This window comes from Kogia breviceps, chromosome 16, assembly GCF_026419965.1.
Source record: "Kogia breviceps isolate mKogBre1 chromosome 16, mKogBre1 haplotype 1, whole genome shotgun sequence".
Taxonomy (NCBI): domain Eukaryota; kingdom Metazoa; phylum Chordata; class Mammalia; order Artiodactyla; family Physeteridae; genus Kogia; species Kogia breviceps.
In genome coordinates, this window is record NC_081325.1 from 25,620,617 (window position 1) to 25,645,139 (window position 24,523).

The 24,523-nt window shown below is 46.8% G+C and overlaps 1 protein-coding gene across 1 annotated transcript; it reads right to left on the minus strand.

Annotated features, from left to right (window-relative positions):
- Window positions 1-9,791: 9,791 nt before the first annotated feature.
- Window positions 9,792-24,147, minus strand: RGCC (regulator of cell cycle). The gene is made up of 5 exons (XM_059041751.2): window positions 23,901-24,147; window positions 23,174-23,359; window positions 13,508-13,615; window positions 11,480-11,542; window positions 9,792-10,181 (listed from the first exon to the last, which is right to left on the minus strand). The coding sequence occupies exons 1-5, from the start codon at window positions 23,947-23,949 to the stop codon at window positions 10,174-10,176; spliced, it is 414 nt and encodes a 137-aa protein (XP_058897734.1). The 5' UTR covers window positions 23,950-24,147; the 3' UTR covers window positions 9,792-10,173.
- Between the last annotated feature and the right edge of the window lie 376 nt (window positions 24,148-24,523).

A 24,523-nucleotide genomic window follows, 5' to 3' on the forward strand; every position in this document is an offset into this window, starting at 1 on the left:
ACAGCTCAGGAGGCCCGCAGGGAGAACCAGAGACCTGGGAGGGACAGCCGTGGGACAGGACAGAAAAGCCTTAAGAGGTCAAGGACCCACGACAGCCAAGGGACAGGACAGAAAAGCCTTAAGAGGTCAAGGACCCACCTTCATTCTTCACCAAGGGTCTTCCCTATACCTTTCAGACAAATGATACTCTACCCTTTAAAAAAGAAAAAGTGTCAACCCCCCTGCCCACTCACTATCAGATTAGTGTGTCCAACTTAGCCAGGATCCCTGTCCATCCTGGTGATATGGAAAGAGGTGACAGCTTCAATTGCTATTCAGTCTTGTAGGGAAGCAGGACAATGGAAATAAGGGCTTGTGTTTCCCGACCCCTCCACCTCCCCTCAGACCATCCCCAGTTTCCCTGTGTCTCTCTAGGATCGTGGAGCCAACGAGAGATTCAGAAAACAACCATCTCAACTCTGAGCAAAGAAACCTGGACCAGGTGCCCACCATCTCCAGAGAGATCAAGTAGTGATTGTCTAGGGCAGAGTCTTAATGATCAGGAGAAAAAGCTAATCCAACCTTTCGGATATGTCAGTGCATCTGTCTCTTTCTCTTCCTTGCGGGGAGTGGGGGGGAACAGTTTTGCCTTTACAAATGGGACTTAATACGACATGAAAAGAATTCTGGACATCAGGATGTGGCAGGATTGAAAGGCAGAATTCGCACAAAGGAAGAGTGACTACTGGGGTATCTCAGATCACAAATTACAAACAGTTGTGTGCAGTCTAAAAACACCATTCAGCAGCTGGTCAAGGAGAAGCAATCTTCCCTTTCTCAAATGAGATTAAAAATTAGAGGAATCTAAAATATGGCACAGATGAACTTTTATGAAACAGAAACAGACTCATGGACTTAGAGAATAGACTTGTGGTTGCCAAGGAGGGGGGAAGGGAAAGGGATGGATTGGGAATTTGGGGTGAGCAGATGCAAACTATTATACACAGAATGGATAAACAACAAGGTTCTACTGTAGAGCACAGAGAACTATATTCAATATTCTATGATAAACCATAATGGAAAAGAATTTATATATATATATATGTGTGTGTGTGTGTGTGTGTCTAACTGAATCACTTTTCTGTACAGCAGAAGTAAACACAACATTGTAAATCAACTATATTTCGATTTAAAAAAAATACAGGGACTTCCCTGGTGGCGCAGTGGTTAAGAATCCGCCTGCCAATGCAGGGGACATGGGTTCAATCCCTGGTCCAGGAAGATCCCACATGCCACGGAGCAACTAAGCCCGTGTGCCACAACTACTGAGCCTGTGTGCCACAACTACTGAAACCGGGGCCCCCCAGAGCCCGTGCTCCGCAACGAGAGACGCCACTGCAATGAGAAGCCCGCACACCGCAAAGAAGAGTAGCCCCCACTCGTCGCAACTAGAGAAAACCCGCGCACAGCAACGAAGACCCAACACAGCCTAAATAAATAAATAAATGAGATATAAATAAATTAAATAAAAAATACAAAAGGATCCAGATGTCATTTTGCCATGTGCCCTGGGACCCATGGGGCCGTGGCCCTAACTTGTTTCATAACTTCTCTGAGGACCAGCTCCAAGCACAATGGGCTTCCTCATATCAAGGTGACCTCTCTCCTAAATGTTTTCCTCGGCTGCTGTTTGCTGGCTCACTTGCCTGCTAGCGTTACGCAACTTCTCTTATCTGCACGCGAGCAATTGATAAGTGAATGTCCTTCTGGACACAGCTAATCTCTCCATCAGCCCTCAATCACTTGAGATTATAATGGTTAATTATACTTCGGGTTTGGGGAGCTCATTTTCCCCCTGGTACATTCATGTCTCTGATTTCACCTTCCTGAAACTTTTTTGTCAGAGACACAATGTTTGGTCACTTAAAGCTTCAGCCGCAGCATCAGTTTTCTTGTGTCTAAAATGAGGCAGCTAGGGACTTCTCTGGCGGTCCAGTGGTTAAGACTTCCCCTTCCAATGAGGGGGTGTGGGTGTGAGCTAATATCCCTCTATGCCTCGCGGCCAAAAAACAGAAACATAAAAACTGAAGCAAAATTGTAACAAATTCAATAAAGACTTAAAAATGGTCCACATCCAACAAATCTTTTAAAAAAATAAAATGAGGTAGCTTGACTGGATGAGCTTTTTGTGTTTCAGCCCAAGGAAATGCTGCCCTTCAGGGCAGAGTTGGGACAGGGCATCAGATGCCGGCCTCTCTTCTGTTTGGGAGACGTGCAGCCAACCCTCCTCCCAGAATGATCCTGAACTCTGCGTCCTTTTCAGTTTCCTTTCCTTTGAGTCTACACACCTACCAAAAACCTCACTGCGTAATTTATCCTGTTTCCCAAGTTCCTCTCTGTCGACCTGAGTTCTCCCAGGGACGTATTCCATACTCCTGTTTCCCTAGACGGGCAGCCCCAGCCCCTCACTCAGAATCCTTCCATAAGCCCGGTGACTCTGCTGCTCTTTTCCCCACGCCTTGCCCTCCAGATACCCTTGACAAGTGAGAGGTCACACTCTGGTCCTGCCCCTCCCAGACCTGTTCTTGGCTGGGCAGGGGCTTCCTTTGGCTTCGACTCCACAACCAAGCCATGACTCTTTTGGTTCCAAAACAGGCTCTGGCCCTGAGCCCAGGACAGTAGGTCACACGCCTCCTGGGAGCACGTGGAAATGGTCCCTTCCCATGCAATGCATGAAAACTCAATTACAGAGGTAATCCTGTTTTGAAATGTAGACAAGCAAGGACAAGCTCAGCGGAAGAAGTGCCACTCCAGCCCAATAGACAGACCAGGCTGTTACCAGCTCTACACCAGACCCTCTGAGGGCTCTGCCCCCTCCTCCAGGTCTCCAAAACCAGGGCCCATGTCTTTGTCTCCTTCTGTGTGATTCATAACATACACATATGCATCCACAGGCACACATATACATACAAGTGCACACACACAAGCACACATGCATACATCTACTCAAACACACCCATGGTGTGCTGACACCATGTTCTGTCCACAGGGGGCTCAGAAGACTTCTCTGACTTTAGAACCCTTGAGTTCTAGGAAAAGGTAAATATTGTGTCAGAATCAGCCTAGCATCAGACATCTCCCTGGAGTGACAAGGAAGTCTACCTTTTCCCCTGACTGCCAGTCATGGCAACTGAAGTTCCACCATTAGAGATTCATTTCTTTTGACTTAAATGTCTCTCAGTCTTCAGAGCTCTCTTCTCCCCCAGTAAACTATAAGTAGCTGGGGAAAGGATTATCATGGGCCCCCAGCACCGGTCTTGGTCCTGGATTCATTTTTCAGATGCTTTGGCAGGATGGGAGCAAGGCCCTAGAGAAGGGAAAGCAAAAAGACCTGAGAGAGGATGGTAGCCCAACGAGGGAGCAGAGGGGACAAAGTGAACGAGCGCCCCAGACACAGTGTCATGCCCAGCCTGACTGGGCTGTGGAAGAAGTGAGCCGTTTCACTCATTCCGTCAACAAATATGAACTGAGAGCTTACTATGTGCCGGGCACCATGGCCGGCACTGGGGATACATGGCAAGCCAAACTAGAGATGGTCCTTGCGTTCAGGGAGCTTATGGTCCACTTGCAAGAGAGTGGGGAGAAATGAACCTGAAAAAAATCACCCAAATGAGCATGCCATTGCAAACCAAGATGAGTGCCCTTAAAGAAGGTGCTACAAGAATAGCACCAAGGACCAACCTAGACTGGGGGCCAGGAAGGGCTTTCTGAGGAAGTGATGCTTGAGCTGATCCTAAAGAAGCAGAATTAACCAGAAAAACAGAGAAGAGCAGGCAGTCCAGGGAGAGGGAATTGTGTGTGCAAAGGCCCTGTGGTGGAAAGGAACCACCTAATCCTGCCATTGTGCATAATCCTTACCCTTCAGTAAACTTTGAACTTGAAGGAAAATATTCCTTTCTAAAAATGTGTTTCCCTTTCCCTTTCCCCTTCCACTTACCCCTGCCCTTCAATCAATACAGAGTGACACAGAGAAAGGTGAGCTGGGCAGGAGAAAGCCTTAAAAAAACAAGAGCTGCAGACAGCAGCTATGACAGCTATTTCCCGTTTGGTGTCTCTCACCACAAACCTCCTTAGCCAAATAAATTAGCACAGGAAAACATTTTGGAGAAGGGTGTGGAAGAAACACATACTGAAAAGCCAAACATATTCCATCTGCTTTCTGAGAAGAGCTGCAAGACTGAGGTAGAGGCCAGAGCCCACTCAACTGTGGGGGCCAAAGAGACTCATGGACATTTAGTCCTAGGTCTGTGTTTAACCTGGAGGAAGCTGAGGCCCAGAGAGGGGCCGGAATTCACTCACCGGCAGGGCTGAAGCTTGAAGTCCATCTCCTGGCCCTTTGTCCTGTGTTCTCTCCCTGCCTTACTCTCTCTGCGCCCATCAGACCAAACCTGCTGGTTTTCTTCACTCAGACAAGGAATAGTGGGGGTGGAACTGCCCTCTGTGACCCCCGCAGGTGATGCTTAATTTTGCCTTGGGTACAGGAGCCCAATATCCTTGTGTTAGGAGGAGGAGGAGGAAGAGAGCTAGATGCTTTACATCTATATTTGGTTTTCACAATGACCCTGGGAGATAAGGACTCACCTCCCCATTTTATAAATGAGGAAACAGAACATCTGTGGCCAAGATCAGCCAGATGCAGGGCGGCAAGGTGGGATTTTTAACCTGATCTGGTTTGAAAGCCCATACTTTCTCCCCTTCTCCCCATCCCATCCCAGAGGGGTATTTCCGTGGAGAAGCCTCCTCAGGGTCCCCAAGCTCAGCTGGTTGTCAGTAAAACCCCCATCACCACCTACTGCCCCTCAGCTCAGATGTGCCTTCTCACACTTGGGGCCGAGGTGCCAATACGGCCCGCCTCGGTCATAATTCCTCAAGAAGACATGCCATTGGTTCCTCGGTCCCAGCCCAGAGGCTGGCTGGGGTGTGGATGTGTGGGCTGGCACTTGATCCTCTCATTTTGGGTGTGTGTCATATTTTTTGTTTTGTTTTGCTTTAGCTCTCCCTCCCAGGAGTTTGAACAGAAAATTCCCAACTCAACAACATACTATTCACATCCTACCAGCTCTGCATGCTCAGAATCTGGTCTTGTTCTGTTCCAGAGAAGCCCACGGGCTGACACTCTCCAAGGAACAATCAAGCAATTTGCAAGGGCCATGCTGTGGGCACTCAGGTCTTGGAGGAGGTGGAGTTCAACAGAGCTCACTGGGGTGAGATTACCTACAATGGCATTTCCCAAGGTGCGTTCCAAGGAAGATTAATATGCTGTGGATTATTGGTATTTTTTCCAGAAAAAAAAAAAAAGGCAGGTTTTCTGGCTACAGGATTTCTCAAAGCCTTCAACATTCTGTGGCAGAGATGACTAGTTGTCCTCCAATACTCATTCTCTTTGTCTTTCTTTAATAATAGAAACCTCAAATTTTATTATTATTATTATTTTTTAAACTTTAATTTTATCTATTTATTTTTTTGGCTGTGCCACGCAGCTTGTGGAATCTTAGTTCTCTGACCAGGGATTGAACCCAGGCCCTCGGCAGTGAGAGCATAGAGTCCTAACCATTGGACTGCCAGGGAATTCCCAGAACCCATCACATTTTGGTTGAGCACTTATCTGTCCAGCAAGAGACTTTTTCTCCCAGCCTGTCTTGCAGCTGGGAATGACCATCTGACTAAGATCTGGACAAGGGAATGTGAGCAGAAGTAATTTGTGTCCCCTCTAGTCATGTCATTGAAAGAAATAAGCCATGCTTGACTTGCTTTTCCTCCTTTGTGTTGGCTGGGATGAAATGTGATGACAGGAGGAGCAGCCATTTTGCACCAGTGAGTCACTCAGCCATCCTTGTACTGCTCACCTCTGGGCTGTTAGTGAGAAAGAAACTCCCATCCTGTTTAAGCCACTATATTTGGGGTTCTCTGATCCATCACCTTAGACTGAACCCTACATAATTTATGTACTAATGTGCACAATAAATCTCTAAGTGAAGTATATGCAGCACTTTTCAAGTACCTATGACCTTAATACCTAGTCTTCAAAACAGCTTAGGAATGTGCTCTTGAAATGCATCTTGGGAAACATGGAAAACACTCTTTTCAACATTCCCAGAACCCCAAGCTCTGACTCAGCCCACAGCCTGCTTGTCCTCAGTTACTCATCCAACAGAGGTTAGAGCACAAACTACCCTCCTCCCAACACTCTTCTAAAGGAATCCACTTCTTTTCTCCAAACCACTGACCTTCTCCTCACAACAGGCCACAAAGCTCCATACCCTGCACATCTAACTTTGGGAGTCCAGGTTCTAGGAGACCATAAAGAAAGAGCTGGCAAATGAGGTAGATCCTCAAATCCTAAAGAGGCTACTAATAAAAAGGTATAGTGTCCCAATGGAAAAAAAGGTTTATCCAAAGCAGATAAATATTCCCAAGCATGAACAAAAAACAGTTCCAGGTAATGGGAAAATTATGCTTAGAAAACAAGGGCTCATTTGATGAAAAAAGATAATATTCCCACATCGTACTTAGTGGTGAAAGACTGATAGCTTTTCCTCTAAGATCAGAAATAAGACTAGGATGTGCCCTCTCACCACTTCTTTTCAGTATTGTACTGGAAGTTCTAGCCAGGGCAATGACGCAACAAAAAGAATCTAAAAGGCATTCAGATTGGAAAGGAAGAAGTAAAACTATTTCCATTTGCAAACGGTATGGTTTTGTATATAGAATCGGCCCCCACCACACACACACATGCAAAACCCTATTAGAACTAATAAGTATAGGAAGGTTGCAGGATACAAAATCAATATACAAAAATCAAGTGTACCTCTGTACACTAGCAAGGAACAATTTGAAAATAAAATTAAGAAAACAATTCCTTTTACAATAGTATCAAAAGGAATGCTTAGAAATAAATTTGACAAAGGAAGTGCAAGATTTATACACTGAAAACTACAAAACATAGTTGAAAGAAATTAAGAAGATATAAATAAACTGAAGGACATTTCATGTTCATGAATTGGAAAGAAGACATAATGTTGCTAAGATGGCAATACTTCCCAAACCAATACATAGATTTGACACAATTTCTATGAAAATCCCACTGCCTTTATTGAAGAAATTGGCAAACTCATCCTAAAATTTATCTGAAAATGCACGGAATTCAGAACAGCCAATATAATTGTGCAGAGAACAAAGGTGAAAGACTCACACTTTCTGATTTAAAAACTTACTGCAAAGCTATAGTTATCAAGACTGTGTGGTACAGGAATAAGGATAGACATATAAATACTTTGCAACAGAATTAAGAGTCCAGAAATAAACCCTTACACATAGGTTCAATTGATTTTCAACAAGGGTGTCAATACAATTCAATGGGGGAAAAAATAGTCTTTTCAACAAATACTGACATGACAACTGGATATTAACATGAAAAAGAATGGAGTTGGACCCCTCCCTCACATCATATACAAAAATTAATTCCAAGTTGACCAAATACCTAAATGTAAGATTTGTATAATCTTGTAGAACTCTCAAAAGAAAATATACAAGTAACTCTTCGTGACCTTTAATTAGGCAATGGATATGACACCAAAAGCATAGGTGGCAAAAGAGAAGTAGACAAATTGGACTTCATCAAAAGTTAGTGCTTCAAAGGACGCTAACAAAAAAGTGAAAAGACAACAACAAAATAGAAGAAAATATTTTCAAATCAGATGTCTGGTAAAGAACTTGTATACAGAATACATAGAAAACTCCTACAACTCAACAATAATAAAGACAACTTATTTAAAAATGGGCAAAGGCTGTGAATAGACATTTCTCCAAAGAAGATACACAAGTGGCCAATAAACACATAAATAGATGTTCAACATCATTAGTCATCAGGAAAATGCAAATCAAAACTGCAGTAAGATACCACTTTACACCCACTAGGATGGTTATATTCAAAAAGATGAACAACAGCAAGTGTTGCCAAGCGTGTGGAGAAATTGGAGCCCTCATACATTGCTGGTGGGAATGTAAAATGGCGCAGCTGCTACGGAAAAGTTTGACAATTCCTCAAAAAAGTTAAACATACGGTTATCATATGGCCTAGAAATTCCACTCCTAGTTATATACCAAGAGAAATTAAAACATGTATCCATACAAAAATTTATACATGAATATTCATAAGAGCAATATTTGTTAGCCAAAAATTAGAAACAACCCAAATGTCCCTCCACCAAGGAAAGGATAAACAAAATATGGTATAGCCATACAGTGATTATTCAGTCATAAAGAGAAATGAAGTCACGATTCACATACAACATGGATGAACATTGAAAACAGTATGCAAAGGGAAAGAATCCAGACACAAAAGACCACATGTTGTATGATTCCATTTATAATACCCAGAGTAGACAAATCCATAGAGGCAGAGAATTAGATATTGATGGTTGCACAACTCTGTGAATATAGGTACTCAAAACTACTGAATTGGGAATTCCCTGGCAGTCCAGTGGTTAGGGCTCCACACTTTCACTGCCAGGGGTGAGGGTTCAATCCCTGGTTCGGGGAACTAAGATCCTGCAAGCCACATGGTGTGGCCAAAAAACTTTTTTAAATTTATTTTAATTAAAACTGCTGAAATGTATACTTCAAAATGATGACTGGTTGGGTATGTGAATTACATCTCAATAAAGAAATAAAGAAAATATTTGGGTTTAACCCAAAAGCTTTCCCAGAAATTTGGGGAAAAGAAAAAGGTTCACAATGCCCTGAAAAACAGATCAAATTAGTAGTTAGCTTTTAAAAATATAAATAAAATTATAAGTACTTACGCTTTGGATTTGTGTTCTACAGGAACATAAGGATTGGAGTTTTTTTTTTTTTTTTTCCGGTATGCGGGCCTCTCACTGCTGTGGCCTCTCCCGTTGCGGAGCACAGGCTCCGGACGCGCAGGCCCAGCGGCCATGGCTCACGGGCTTAGTTGCTCCGCGGCATGTGGGATCTTCCCGGACCAGGGCACGACCCCGCGTCCCCTGCATCGGCAGGCGGACTCCCAACCACTGCGCCACCAGGGAAGCCCAGGATTGGAGTTTTTTATAACTTGATTCTGATTATCAAAGTAATGCCTGGTTATTTTAGATGTTTTAAGGATAGAAAAGCATAGCTAAGAAAAGTATGGACTCTCCTGTTTTTTATGGCTCTCTCCACCCTCCACAGAAGGCAGGTGGGGGTGTGTGTGGGGGGTCACTGGCCTCTACAAGCGAAGCCCACTTTATGGGAGACCTTGCATCTGGACCCTCCGGCTCCACTGAAGCCACCTGGACGTTAGCAGCCAGGCCAGCGCATCAAATCTCCCTCAGCACACAGATTTTATGAGAGCACCATCATTTATAAGTCCTCCAGCTGCCCCAGCTTGCCCTGGATTTTGAGTACACCTGGTATTTCCCCTAATTGAAGGAAAGAACCCGTGGCACTTAAAAAGGTGCTAAGAAATGAGGAGAATGGAGATAGAAGAGAAACCCAACTTTCATTAAAACTGCAACCCTCAAATTAAAATTTCCCATCAATCATATGCCAGCATTTCCCTTTAGAGCACCGAATGAACTGCAAAGTAACACTTTCTCTCGTTTACCATCCTAGTGCCTAGTGCGATGCGGCAGCGCCCAGGGTCCATATTAGAAGTCAAGCGGCGTGTTATTTCCACTTGAATACTATTTGGATGGACATATATTGAAAGAAATCAAGAGAAAAAAAAAAAGGAAAGCTTACAAAAGACAGACTTCCAGTTCAAACTTTATTTGCATACAAAAATATATTATAATGGGAAAAGCATAGTCCTGTCTCCAACTATATATAATTAATTACAAATATTTTCATAAAAGCACTTTAAATTACAGAAAAGCTATGTTTTAAGAGGAAATACAACATTAGCATGAGTCATCTGTTCTAAGACGCTGCAAGCAAGCAGGTAAACAAAGTCATTTTCTAACTTGCCCGGAGATGAGCCCAAAGGCATTTTTAGGACGAGAATGAGAACGGCCTGGTGGTAGATGAGCAGCATCTCTGGCCCCTCCAGCAGCAAATTCTGTAGCTGATTTTATCACGTCCTCAGAGCTCTCTGAAGCTTCTCCCTTATGATGAAAGGACCCAGAGCTTCTTGCTTCACATACCTGTCAACAGGAGACAGAGAAGGTGACCCACTCACGAAAGCCAACAATTCCTATGCTTAGCCAGAGCACACCTCTCAGACAGGCATCAAAGCACCAAACTTAATGGCAGGCTTCCCACGTAGTATAGGTCCGATTAACTGGTATGACTGGCAGCCTGATGCAATTTCCATGAAGTCAACAGGCATGTCACATGGGTCTAATACAAACTGTGCTGCAATTACAATCATCTCTGTCAAAACAGTCTTCTGATGGAGGATGGTACAGCACATAAGAAAATGGGCAACAAAATCTTCCAGTAAACAGAAACTGCACAAGAACTTTCCACCTAATACTTAGGTCTGTCTGAAACCATGTTTAAAAACAGAGTTCTTTTTTAAATAACCAGCTTTGGATCCATTTTTTCAGATTCTACCCAGCTATTTAGCAGAGTATAGCATAAAATATTTCTTAAGGAAAATCAACTCTTTCATTGTAAAATGAAAGGGGCTAGGATGCAATTCTCCAGGCCTGTTCTGTGACCGAACAAGGCCCCCCACAAGGGTAGAGTTGCTGAAACTGTCATCCGGGAAACTCTAGCTGATCCTTCTGGCTCTTGCAATCCTGTTCTTTGGAAACAGACTGGGTGGATTGATTCTCAGGGTCCCTTCTTCTAGGCACCCCCGTAGCAGTTATGATCTAACATCCTCAGGTCTCAAAATTTTTGGTCACAGAAAATGGGGTGCCATTAGTGTAACTGCCAGTGGGAAACAAGGTACTGTGTACTTAATCCAGGTCTTTCAGTAATTGGCGTGGGTCTTTGGTTACAGGGTCTCCCGAAGCCAATTCTCTATTTGGGGACCCAACCCTCTAGAAGTCAGACCTCACCAAACCCCTGACCTAACTTGTGAAATTTTCTCTGGTCCCTGAGATGGAACCCCCTGGCTTGTCAGTATAATGCTTGATGGTCAATAGGCTGATTTCTTTTCTGAAAAGCCTGGCAGGCCACCATGCTGGTAAGGCTCCAATCTTGCTCTAACTACTACTTTACTCTCCATTTCTCAAACAAAATGCCATTGTTTGCTGGTGGTCAGTTCTCACTGTTTGGAAACGTACACGGTCCACTTCAGTGTAAGCTTACCCTCAGAATTTCTTTCTGAGCCACTAGGGTCCTGTTTCTGAATCTAAAGAAGCCTTATGATGTAACTTCCTGCCCCAGGCAAGCTGGTAAACATTATAGCACTTTATCAGAGGTGCTGGTTGGGTTTTCTGTTTGATTTTTTTTTTTTTTTTTTTTTTTTTAATACCAGGCATGTACTCACTTGCTAAGGTTCTGTCGAGATCAGCAATAAAGTCTTCTAGCTCTTTCGTGTCGCCTAGTTTGGCTGAAAAACAAGAGTTGGGGTTCAGTTTCCATATCCAAGACAGCTGATGACTCCGCCTTTTCCAGAATTATGCGACCCCATCTCTTTGTCTTCTTATTAAAGAGTGTCCTGTACCAATCCTAAGTGGCTGCTCCAGTGTTTACTTACAGTCAACTCAGAAACTTATTCTGAAGATTAGCCTAAATGTTTCTTTCTGGTTTTTGTAGTTCATCACCCCCCCCATACCCCACCCCTATCCCAGCAACCTGGAAGAAGTATCTCCCTTCACTACCTTAAAAGTTGGGAGATGTGGGCAGACAGGGACAGGGAAAGAAGATTAAAAGTTTGAACTTTTTGATTGTGTAGGATTTGAGTTAGTCAAAATATTCGAGAAGCACGGCTCTGTGGGGAATGCACACCCAGATTCCCTAATTCCTGCTAAACTTCTCCCCTGATGCAATTCTGTTCATGCTATCACTCCAGGGCAATGCTTCAGCCCTCATGGTCCCTCCAGGATGAAATGAACTAAGCAGTACAGTTCCGTGTCAAAATGGTACAGATGGGCTTCCCTGGTGGCGCAGTGGTTGAGAGTCCACCTGCCGATGCAGGGGACATGGGATCGTACCCTGGTCCGGGAAGATCCCACATGCTGCGGAGCGGCTGGGCCCGTGAGCCATGGCCACTGAGCTTGCGCGTCCGGAGCCTGTGCTCCGCAACAGCAGAGCCCACAACAGTGACAGGCCCGCGTACCGCAAAAAAAAAAAAAAAAAAAAAAAAAAAAAGGTACAGACAAGGCAACAGGAAGCTCCTGGGTCTAGAGAGCCTCATCCCATCCAGGTGCCAGCACAGAGTAACAAGTCCTCATGATTTTGTTCCCTCTATATACTGAGACCTGTACGTCTTTCTGTGTATCTTACTTTTTTCTCTAGGGTTCATCATTCATGCCCTCTCTGAATGCACTACTGGATATTTTTATTAATTAGCCCCTGCTGGCCACAAATAGCTCATTGTTCTTAGCTTTTAAAGTCAATTTACCACGAGGGCTTTCTTCTCCTCTTTAATTCCTACCTCTTGAGGATCAGGTAACAAATCTGGGCACATTTTAAGCCACTTTCTAGACTGTTCTGTCTCTCTCAATTCAATACATCCATTACAGATGAAGGGCTGGACAACGGCAGAGTCCCCAGTGGCTGCTAACATTGTGATGTTGAGAAGAGAATTTTAAAATGTCCTTTTGCAAAAGGGGGAAATTCTGCCTTCATGCCAGAGTGAGAAAATGATGAAATCTTCATATTTCTTTTTAACTATGTTCCACTTTTATTGCATTCTGCAACTATTTTCAGCAAGTATAATGTTTCTTAAGGGAAAAAAACTGCTTTTGTTTTCAAAAGGGCACTTGCCCAATATAAAAGAACATTCAGCTCTCTGGCTGGAGACACTTTACTCGTTCCAAAATATAAGAAACTGCTCATGCATCTTTAAAAACCTTTTCGGCCTATTAATATCACAGTAGACACAGGATGGAGCTGCCATTTTGAATTATGTTAGGTCATTACTTGTTTCATAATGATGACCCCATTTAATTGCTAAATTGGTTAATGCAAGAAAAAGAACCCAACTTTCTGCGAAGCCTAACTGCTGAGTTTTACATTCTAGAACCAACAAGTCTTGGGAGGGCACTGTCATTTGACACTGTCTTGATGACACCACAAGAGAGAAAGCAAAGTCTAGAGTCTACACATCTTTTCTCCCTGTGAATTTGGTTTCCTGCCCCCTAGTTATCTGATTTCACTTTCACGCTAATCAAAATCCTGAGAAATAACAAAATCCATTCCGTGCTGTACTATACTAAGATACTAGTGTTCTCTATTTGTTTTGCACATTTGGGAAAGACTGGTTGGGGGAAGGGGGAAGAAAGAAGAGGCTGAGGAACAGGAGGAGGGAGGAAGGAAGCAAAGAAACTCACAATCCAGCTAATGAACTTACCTTTCCGAGGAGGGACAGCAGGAGAGAGCAGAGCTGGAGTGCTGTCTGTTGGAGAATTCAGTTTTTCATCACTGAAGCTGAAGCTGTTCCTATAAAGTGAATCTGCACCTTTCAGGAAAGAAAACATAACTCATTAGAAACGATTTTCAGTCTTATGGTCTATTGCCAACCAACAGTTTATCTCCAAAAGGAGCAAAGTTATAAAGAAAATAGGTTGGTTTCCAGATTTGATATTTATGCCCCCAAATGATTTGAGGCAGGAGAGTGTGCCTGTGTATGTGTGTGAGTGTGTGTCTCCAATCAGGCACACCAAAGGCCCTTGCTTCCCTAAAAAAAAAGAAGGGGGTGACAGGATCATCATGAACAAACCAACCTCCTTTGTGACAAACTGGATCACTGCCCAGTGGGTGCCTAACTGACAGCTAAGCCAATGCTTGGCCAATGAGGGTGAGGGGCTTCCCTTGGGATTTGAGACATAAGGAACCATCTTTCCTGAAAAATGTCCCTTCTGCCCTCTGAACCCCCTAAAATTCAAAGACAACGTTGGATCCCATGACTTAATAATCCTCCCTGCCTGCTCATGAGAGAGTCTTTGTCATGGTTTTCCTGAGCTCCTACCTTCTAAGCTAGAGGGTCAAAGATAAAGATTTCTTCTCCCACAGGTTGTCGATTACAGTCTGGGTGATTTGCTGCCTCCATTGTCATACCCTCAAAGACCAGAGCAAGAGCAAGGCAAGGTCCCAGAAGCAGGGCTGAGCTGAGTCAAGGAAACCAGCCCAGCTACTAAGTATTCAGATGCCCTTGAGCAAGATAATGTCTCTGGGCCTCAGTTTACCCATCCATAAAATGGGAAGCTGGACTAAATAATCCTTAAAGTCCCTTCCAGCTCTGAAGTTCTGAGATTCTATTTCTCTAAGTCCTGCCCAGGGGGAGGAAACCCACCCACGGCCAGCCAGCCGTGTGGCCGTGACACAGAAAGGAACTGCTGGCTGAGCTGCACTAACTCAAAGGCTCAAAGGCAGACCCGGCGGCGGAAGCAGGATGTGGCCTCTGAGGTCACAAAGGAACAGCCTTCCCAGTTAAAACACAACACAAAGCCAGGCACGGCTCTAGCAGAGATGAGCTCTGGGAAGGCTGTTCAGGTGAGAGAGGGTGGCTGAACCATGAGGACCTGGCCAGGCTCCCTGTCCTGCTTGGGATTTGCTCAGTTTTATCCAATTACCTCCAGCTCAGGAAGAGGCAAAACCACCTTCCTTTGGTCCCCTTAACTCAAAATGAACAGGACTAAGTTACAAAAGACATGCCCAGAATCAAAAAGGGTTTTCAGAAGCAGAGGTTTCTGGTCCCAGGAGAATTCCTCTTCATCCCTAAAGACTGCTCCAAGTTCCTGGAGCAGTTCCTGAGGCCTCCTTACTGGTCCTCCCACCGTCCCCTGACCAAGTGGCCCCAGAGCCATCTTGTCTTCCTGGACAACACACCCATCGCGTTCAGTTTTCCAAACACACCCAACCCTCACAGTCCGTTCTTCCTTCTTAGGTCCAGCCCGGGTCACCTCAAAGGACGACAACATTTTTCAAGGCTTTGATGATGAACACCTACTGAGATCTGAAACACCAAACCTTACCCTTACATTTCCCCAGAAATTATTTCCCAGAACAGTGACAGTGGTCCTTTGAGAAGAACTGTGTGATCAAGGAACTCTAAGAAGCACCAAGCACCCCTGGAGAGTCCTCTGATGTAACCCCACTTTAACGTGCCTGAGACACCTTGTGATAAAGAAACAGACTCAGGGACTTCCCTGGTGGCGCAGTGGTTGAGAATCCGCCTGCAGATGCAGGGGACACGGGTTCGTGCCCCGGTCCGGGAAGATCCCACATGCCGCGGAGCGGCTGGGCCCGTGAGCCATGGCCGCGGCGCCTGCGCGTCCGGAGCCTGTGCTCCGCAACGGGAGGGGCCGCGGCGGTGAGAGGCCCGCGTACCGCAAAAAAAAAAAAAAAAAAAAGAAACAGACTCAGGGACTTCCCTGGTGGTCCAGTGGTTAAGAATCCGCCTTCCAACGCAGGGGACGCAGGTTCTATCCCTGGTCGGGGAACTAAGATCCCACATGCTATGGGACAACTGAACCTGTGCGCTCTAGAGCCCGCGAGCCGCAACGAAAGATCCAGCATGCCGCAACTAAGACCCAACTCAGCCAAACAAATGAATAAATAAATATTAAAAAAGAAACCAGCTCAGCCCTATTTCCCCTGGTTTACTTGCCCTTGGGACACCTTTTCGGTGGCACCTCTATTCATATTTCTCAAGACGCGTGCACTCAGTGGAACTCAAAGTGGGAAGCCCTTCTCGCTTGTCAGCTGGGCCGCCCTCTGCAGCAGACTGGATTTTCTCAAGGGGAGGACTTTTCCCTACGCACAGGAAAGTGGCCACGCCCATCGCAGACCCACTGCATCTTGTTACTGCTTGTCGCCACGTCAGAGGCAGGAGAATCGCCCCAAATAGAGCCTGAGAGACTTGTGGGGAAAAGATGAGGTAAGACTGAGCGGGCAGGAAAACCACAGAGGGCCCTGGGGAAGCAGGCCTCGTGCCCAGACTCGTGAGCCAGGAGAAAGGCGTATGAGGCCTCTGGAACATTATCCCTGGCTCCAAAGGACACCTGAGAGCATCACCCCCATCCCTGGCCCAGAGTGCTGAACCCAGGACTCGCTGGCGGCACCCCTGGTCTCAGTCTCACCACCACACCCTGCACCGCAGGCCCTTCTCCTGACTTGGGACTTCACCTCTGTTCTGCCCTTACTCTCCATCAATTTTATGTCCATGTATACTCATCCCTTGGGACAGGGCAAACACACACACACACACACACACACACACACACACACACACACACAATTTGTCTGCCGCACACACAGGTTGACCAAATGCTGTTGAGTCTGGGGGGAAGGAATGACCTAGACATGGAAAAGGTCATTGCAAAATGGTAGGAAAAAGGAATCCAGTGAGGATTCATGAAAAACTCAGGTAACTCACTTGGTTTTGAGACTCTGTAGCGTCATAGTATACTAAGACATCAGCACGGCTTACGTCTTACCCTTTAGAGCCTGGTGTTTATATGCCTTTTTGATCTAAGTATTTTCCTCAAACTCAGAAAATATATAGACAAGCTGACTGTTATTTAACTGACAAATTCAGCTGCAACTATTAAGTACACTGTTCAAATCATCAGAAGTTGCCTCTTACTGATAATGAACTTGTGCTACTCCCACAATGAAGGAGGGAAAAAAAAAAATTCTAGTTACAATACACACACACACACACACACAATCTCACACACCAGCTCACTGCTACACCTTGATGCCTCTCTATTTCTATGAGTTCCAGTGCACAATTCGGGCCCAACCTGACTCCAGCCTCCAAAGTGTTCAACCATCAAAAGGAAATGAACCCCCAGCACCCCTGAGCCAAACTTCCCCCCAGTTGAGTTCCACCCTGTTTTCGTAACTGCTCTACACTTCATTCCCCCAAACAATGACCACGACAACCACAGGAGCCCCAGAAGCTGCCACCCTAGAGACGTGTGGCACCGAGGCCGTGTGAAAGCTGTGTGACCCTGTGCAAGTCACTCCATCTCTGAGCCTTAGTTTCTTCTCTTGCGAAAGCGGCATCAGTAAGCCGGGCGCTCCATGTCGATACCTATGGTTTTCATTGATTTTATTCTATTTTCCCGGCCAAAATGGAGGCAGACATGCTCAGGAGAAGACAGGTCACCACAGAGAACAAGAAGACTCAAGATTCGGGGCCCAGGCTTCTTCCACTTCTTCAGATAAATTCCCAAGAGAAAATTTATCTTCAGAGGTGCCCCAGAACCAACCTCCCAAGAACAAACCCACAGACAAGAACAAACCCCAAGCTCTAGACCTCTCTTTACCCTTTATCCAATAAAATTTCATTCCACGGACTTACAGTGAACAAGATTTCATGCTAGGTGTATATTATTATTATTATTTTTTTTGGTGGTACGCAGGCCTCTCACTGTTGTGGCCTCTCCCGTTGCGGAGCACAGGCTCCGGATGCGCAGGCTCAGCAGGCATGGCTCATGGGCCCAGCTGCTCCATGGCATGTGGGATCTTCCCAGACCGGGGCACGAACCCGCATCCCCTGCATTAGCAGGCGGACTCTCAACCACTGCGCCACCAGGGAAGCCCCGCTAGGTGTATATTAAAAGGGAAGCAAAGCCTAACTTCCTGTTCTTTTCACTCCCCTAGAACTCTATTTCTTCAGTTCTAGAAATAACAGCTCATTAGTCTGATAAAGGACAGGAACGTGTCACAGGCTGATAGCATAGTAATGTATTATCGCCCCACCCAATATTAGGTGCCACCATTAACAGGGGTTCAAGGGACACATAACAGTGATGATTTGGGGAACCGCGGCAGGTGGCAAGACTAGATATTTTAGGGCCTTACAACATCTACCGCTATCGGCTCTAAAGCCCCATCAGAAATGTGCTTGGCCAGTCAACTTGGTGCGCTGAAGCCAGGAACCTCGAATTCAGGGACCAAGTGTTCTAAGACATCAGCAAAAGCAATGCGAGCATATTAAACATGCAAACATCTAACTGCAGGAGCGCCAGCAGAGCTTGGGAAGCTCAGCTACAAAAACAGAGGCTTGTTTAAAAGGTAGACGTGCTTTTTTTTGTTTGGGGGTGGTGAGAAAGGTAATTTGGGGTTGGTACCAGCGTGTGCTACTCCAGAGGAAAGGGAAACCACAGACAGTAACGCTGGCCCAGAGCTCCTGTAAATATAGAACAATCCCACACATTTCAGGCAAGCAAACCATAGTAATTAACTGAGAAAAAGAAAGCCTTGGACCTGTTTCCCTTTTGCTACAGGGAATGGTATGCGGGTGTTGGGGGAGGTGGGTTGAATCTCCTCCTCAAAATCTAAATTCCAACAGCCTCCCTGAAAGTGGGATAAAATAGGAAAACGCTTCTCAGTTTCAGCACTATCGCCCCTGCTTCCCTTCTGAGACTGCTCCGTCCCTCTAGATACCCCTCCAGGTGTCAGCCAGTGACACCTGTCACCTGCCTGGAATTCCTAACACACACCAGGACACCCTGAGGGCTCCTAACTCCTCAGTCTCTCCCGCCTTGAACGAGTTCAAGTTCTGGTCTCATTGGCTCTTAGGCCAGAGCAGCCAATAGGCTACCTGTCATGCATGCCCCCCCACCTCCAGGGGCCATACAGTCCCCTCTCCCAGGGCCAAGCTAGAATAGTGGAGGCAAAGAAATACAGACGTTCTAGGTCCTGCACATGCTAAAGAAGCCAATTCCTCATTCCCTACAATGGCCCTGCAAAATCATAATAGCCCCAGCATACAGAGTAGACTTCAGACGTTTTCCGTTAAGTAGCAAAACACTTCCCCCCTCAAAGGAAAAAGGAAACTCCAATCCGTCAAAGATGTAAGTTTGCATCACCTTTTAAAGTTCCAGTTAATATTAGAAACTTCTTATAAAATCAATCGGTGGAATCATCAATTAACACGTTGGTTAAAATTTAGTATCCGATGAGTTAAAATGTCATTAAACACATTTCAGAAGTCATGCTGTGCGCTTACAGTTTTGAAAATACTGAAAAAACAACAGATTTTTCAAAATAAGTTCAAACCAAAGATGTTCACAATGCCTGAAGCACCTCTGAGGATCACGTCTGAACCTCACTGCCCCAGCGCCTAACTGTGCTGCCCTTTTACTGCCGAAGTTGAAACTGCTCTCATGAAAGTGCCTGGTGTTACCTGTTAGAACCGAAATCTAGAAGAAAGAAACAAAAGGAACTATTTTCATCAACCCCCATTTGAATGCCACCCCTAATGTGAAGTTATCTTGCCACTGTTATTTTGGTCCTCTTCATGTCTTAGAAGGATTCCCTGTAAGTGGAAACAGGAAAAGAGTATTTCCTTATTAAATATCCGTTCTTCTCTCCTATCTAAGTAACTTGCTTCTCTGGGTGAAAGAAGGAATGTCTACTTTTTCTCCTTTGGGTGCAAGCAAGCGAAATATTTTTTAATTGAAGTGTAGTTGATTTACAAAATTGTATTAGTTTCAGGTATACAGCAAAGTGATTCAGTATATATATATATATATATATATATATATATATATATATATGCATACATATATTCTTTTTTTATTCTTTTCCTTTATAGATTATTACAAGATACTGAATATAGCTCCCTGTGCTATATAATAAATCCTTGTTGTTTATCTATTTTATATATAGTAGTGTGTATCTGTTAATCCCATAGTCCTAATATATCCCTCCCCCCACTTCCCCTTTGGTAACCATAAGTTTGTTTTCTATGTCTGTGAGTCTGTTTCTGTTTCGTAAATAAGTTCATTGGTACTAGTTTTTAGATTCCACATATAAGTGATATCATATAATATTTGTCTTTCTCATCTTTTTTTTTTTTTGAGAGAAAAGGAAGGGTTCTTCACAAAACAAGAATGCAGTAGGTACATCTTTAGCGTGATGGAGCTGTAAAAGGTAGAGTGAAAACCAATGTCCCAAGGGTTTCGAGCTTCATACATAACATTTTCACACAGGACACTGGCTCAAATGTCTCTGACCTTTGTGACACAGCGTGGCATGCATTTTACTATTTTCTTAAAAGCATCAAACAGAGCAAATGTTTTCTTCCTCATCATGAGCTTATGGATGTTTCTAACATCATCACTAAATAGCATCCTTTCCATTTCATAGCTAGAAAAAATGAGGCCCACTCCTCATGCAGGGCCCTAACAGAGCTCAGCCTGGGCTCCACAGACCTGGCCAGGTGACCACTGCCTTGAAGAGACACAACCACCATTGATAAACAGGCACATGATCCCGCTGCAGTGAGACTTCAAGCCTATCCCGGAGGACCTGGTTCACATACCAGCCAACCATCCGTGGTGACAGAGCAAGGCCTTAGAGAGAGAGACAGCCCAACTGGTTCCACTATTTTATCAGAAAAAGGGAGACAACAGTGCCTACATTCCAGGACTGTAGCAGAGATCATATAAGATAACACATTTAAAGCAAAGCAAAGAGATCATTAATGGTTAGACCTAATAAACAATAATAGTAATCATAGAAAAAGCTTGGCAAAAGAGAGCTGCTCTTCCACGCACCACAACTACTGAAACCCATGTGCTCTAGGGCCCGCGTGCCGCAACTACTAAGCCTGTGCTCCTAGAGCCCGTGCTCCCGTGCTCTGCAATAAGAGAAGACACCGCAATGAGAAGCCCGCGCACCTCAAGGAGGAGTAGCCTCCGCTCGCCGCAACTAGAGAAAGCCTGCGTGCAGCAACGAAGACCCAATGCAGCCAAAAAATAAATTTAAAAACAAAGAGAGGGCTTCCCCGGTGGCTCAGTGGTTGAGAGTCCACCTGCCGATGCAGGGGACGCGGGTTCGTGCCCCGGTCCGGGAAGATCCCACATGCCGCAGAGCGGCTGGGCCCGTGAGCCATGGCCGCTGAGCCTGCGCGTCCGGAGCCTGTGCTCCGCAACGGGAGAGGCCACAACAGTGAGAGGCCCGCGTACCACAAAAAAAAAAAAAAAAAAAAGAGAGAGAGAGATGCTCTTATTATGATCATCCTGGTGTGTCTCCCCTTTGGTGGGCTAAATTTCAGTAGGATCCACGTCTCTCAAATATTCTCTTCCACAGAAAAGCATTAAACAGACAAATGAGTATAACAAATGTCTGTGATCCATTCTTAGCGGCAATTAAGACACATATTATGCGTCCTTAAGAAATTACTATTTAGATACGCACTGCTTCTGCCAGGACTATTTCTAACCTGCCTCGTGGAGGCCAAACTACACATTTATAGAAAAGACTAATGTCATCTGAGCCTTCTTTATACCCTCCCGTTTACCTCTCTAACCACCAAACTAAGGGTTAGTTTAACAGTTAACAACAAAAGCAGAAAACAAAGTACACACACATACCCTAAGAAAAACTACAGACTATTCCAAATATCTCCCCCAAAACTGTTAAGAATGTGTTTCGAGTGCCTTTTCTTTGAGGCCTCTGAAAACAGATCCCAGATCTGAAACCCTACCCAGAGGGAGTTGCAATCACCCATGAATGGGTGAGCTCAGACCGTATTCTAGCCAAATGCAGCTGTGGTTTAGAAAGGAGCTGTTCTTTGCAAGACAGCGCAGCGGCACTGGACAGACTCTGCCAGCTTTCTTTCCCACGGGGGAGAGAATTTGTACTTGATGAATAACTTGCTCCATGCCCCAGTAGAAGGAGACATATTTAAGTTTGGCTACAGACACTGAGACAAATTTCAAAATTTTTTAGACTTCTCTTTGAAATTGAAAATAAGCGGTCTGGTCATTAGCAACAAAGTCCAAACATACAGAACGGAAAACTAACAGCATACGATTCCATTCCCTTTCACCTCAAAAGCTGCAATTATTTCTAACGCTTGGGCAGTGCTGCCAAGAAAAGTCAAGCTGTAACTCAAGTTTCTGACTCAAAGCCTGAACTGGGTGGCGAGTGTCCTTTATTCCTTTTCAGAAGGACAGCTCATGTGTAAGCCTAGGACTGTATCTTTGCCCTGTAACGAGGGGGAGCTTCAGATTTCAAAAGAAGGGAATCACAAGGAAAGGTCATTGTTTTTATTTCCAGAGTCAAGGACAACAAAGGGAGTGACTTGTATGTTTCATGCTTGTATCCCATCTAGGGAATGAAGCCTCAAAAATCACCCAAAAATGTTTAAAATTCACTTTGAAAAATAGTAAGTAAGCCAGGTTGGGTAAAACAGCAGTCACATAATACTGAAAAGTCACCCGATTTGCTATTTGACGCCTGAAAAGGTATCCAAAATCCTTACAGGACATTCGAGTTCCTGGAAAAAAATGGTCTCTCTTTTTAACAAGGTTGTTTAGGACAGAGCGACGACGCTGGGGGTAGTCTCCACTAGGAGGAAAGTCACCAGAAAGCAGCCCTGGGTCCACCCGCTTCTGTCCACCCCCAACTGGGTGGGGAGTCAGAGGCAGCCGTCCACGTGATGGACCTGCCTGAAGAATGAGGGACACTTTCTACATACTTGAACTCAGCAGTGCCAGGGATTCTTTCAAAACTTCGGGCACTGTAGCAACAAGCCTGGGGGCTCAGGGCCATTAGAAAGTGCAAGAAGTGTTTCAAAAATCTCAAGAACGGGAGCTTATGAAACCCTTCCTGGTTTCACAAGTAGGTCCATATTGTGCCCCCCCCCATGCGCCCCGACCCCATGCCTGTGGCACTTGCTGCACACCCTCTGAAGATACTGCTGAGAGGGGAAAGAAGGGTCAAGGAGAGGAGGACAGGGAGCCGCGGGAAGGCCTGGCTGGGGTCCCAGGAGTCCTGCCGCTTCGACCCTTCGGCCTCCTGACACCTGCCGCCGGCAGGTAGACCAGCCTGCGCTCCCAGAGCCTTCCCCAGACCATCCTCAGGGGTCTTGTCCCCGCCGGGCCTGCAGCCCCGGGGACGCCTAGAGTCCTGGAGACCGCGCTGAGCTTTGGGGCTAACTCCATCCGGCCCCCGTAAGCCAACTGAGCCCCGAGCCCAGAGCGCTCCTCCGCGGGCCGGGTACGGGGGGTGCCCAGGGCTCCGGCACCTTCCCCGGCGGGGCCACACTTACTCTCCGAGTCGCTGAAGCCGCTGCTGTCGCTGACGCTGGCGCTGCTCCGCCGCTTCATGCGCTCCAGGTGCTCCTCGTAGTGGAAGTGGCGCTTGTGGAAGGGCGACGCGAAGTCGGCCAGCACCGCATCGAACTCGCACAGCGCGTCGCTCAGGTCCCCCGCGTCGGCCGAGTCCAAGGCCGGGGCTGGGGAGGGCCGGGCTCAGGTGAGGGTGGGGCGGGGCGGCCGTCCCACCCCGGGCCCGGTAGGGGCCGCACCGTTCCCGAGGATCGCTGACTAAGGCTGACCGAGCGCTGGCCCGGGGACAGCCCGGCTGTCGCCGCCCGCGGCTCGCTGTTATCTTTTAATACTCTCCACCACCCCCTGAAGTGCGCCTTGGTGTCGTGCCCGTTTTCGAGATAAAGAAACTGAGCCTCGACCCGGTGAGGTGGCAGGCCAAAGGCCACGCAGCTAAGCGACACAGCCGAACTCTTTCCCACGCGCTGTCGGGGACTCTTCCCCGCGTTCGCTCCCCGGGGGCGCGTGTGAACCGGGTGGCGGTGGGAGGACTGAGTCAGGATGCGCCCGTGACGTGTCGGGCTCGGGTCCCCAGCCCCGCGTGGGGCGCAGGCTGAACCCGCCTCGGGCAGAGTCCCGCCGGTGAGGCTGCGGGAGGGATGTAACGAGACGACGCGGGATCCCGCTGCTTTCGCGCAAGGCCCCGGCTTTAAGGAGACCCCCACTCACCTGCGGCCGCGGCGGCCGCGGGGCTGCCCTGCGCGGCGGGCGGCTTCATGGGCGCGCTAGGCCCGGCGCGCGTCGGGGGTCCTGCGAGGTCTGGGCGCGGGGATGTGCCGACGCTGCCGCTGAGGCCGCCCGCCCCCTCTCCTGGCCTCGTCCCGCTCTGCCTGTCCCCTCGCCCGGCTGCGCTCCCGCCGTGCAGCTGCCTGCGCCGTCCGCCCGCCAGATCTTTCCCGGGCCGCAGCCACCCGCAGTGCCGAGGTCTTATAGCCGCGGGCGGGGGCGGGTCGGGGCGGGGCCACGGGAGCCTGGCCGCCGGGTCTGTCCCTGCAGCCGCGCCGGGGACGCCCCTGTCCCCCCCAGGCACCGCCCTCGCCACGCGCCCGCTGGGGAACCGCAGGGACGCGGAGTCGCCGGAGCCCAGGTTACTGCCCCAAATATTTACCCGCCGCCTTCCCCGCGCGCCCTGACAACGCTACCCACGAAAGTAGCTTTGGCGACACCAGGGCCCCAGAGAGTTTAGGGCTGGTGCTCGGCTGATTCCCGCCCTGTGCCCTGAAGCTTCCTCATCTGTGAAATGGAAATGCTGAGCCTCCTGGGTTTGTTGCGAAGAATAAAGTAGGCGAAAG

Excerpts from the sequence above, each read along its gene's own strand:
- RGCC (XM_059041751.2), bottom strand. The coding sequence starts at position 23,949 with ATGAAGCCGCCCGCCGCGCAGGGCAGCCCCGCGGCCGCCGCGGCCGCA. Across the intron at positions 13,616-23,173 it reads CGGCTTCAGCGACTCGGAGA|GTGCAGATTCACTTTATAGG; the intron begins GTAAGTGTGGCC and ends CTTTCCTGAAAG. Across the intron at positions 11,543-13,507 it reads TGCTGTCCCTCCTCGGAAAG|CCAAACTAGGCGACACGAAA; the intron begins GTAAGTTCATTA and ends CTTGTTTTTCAG.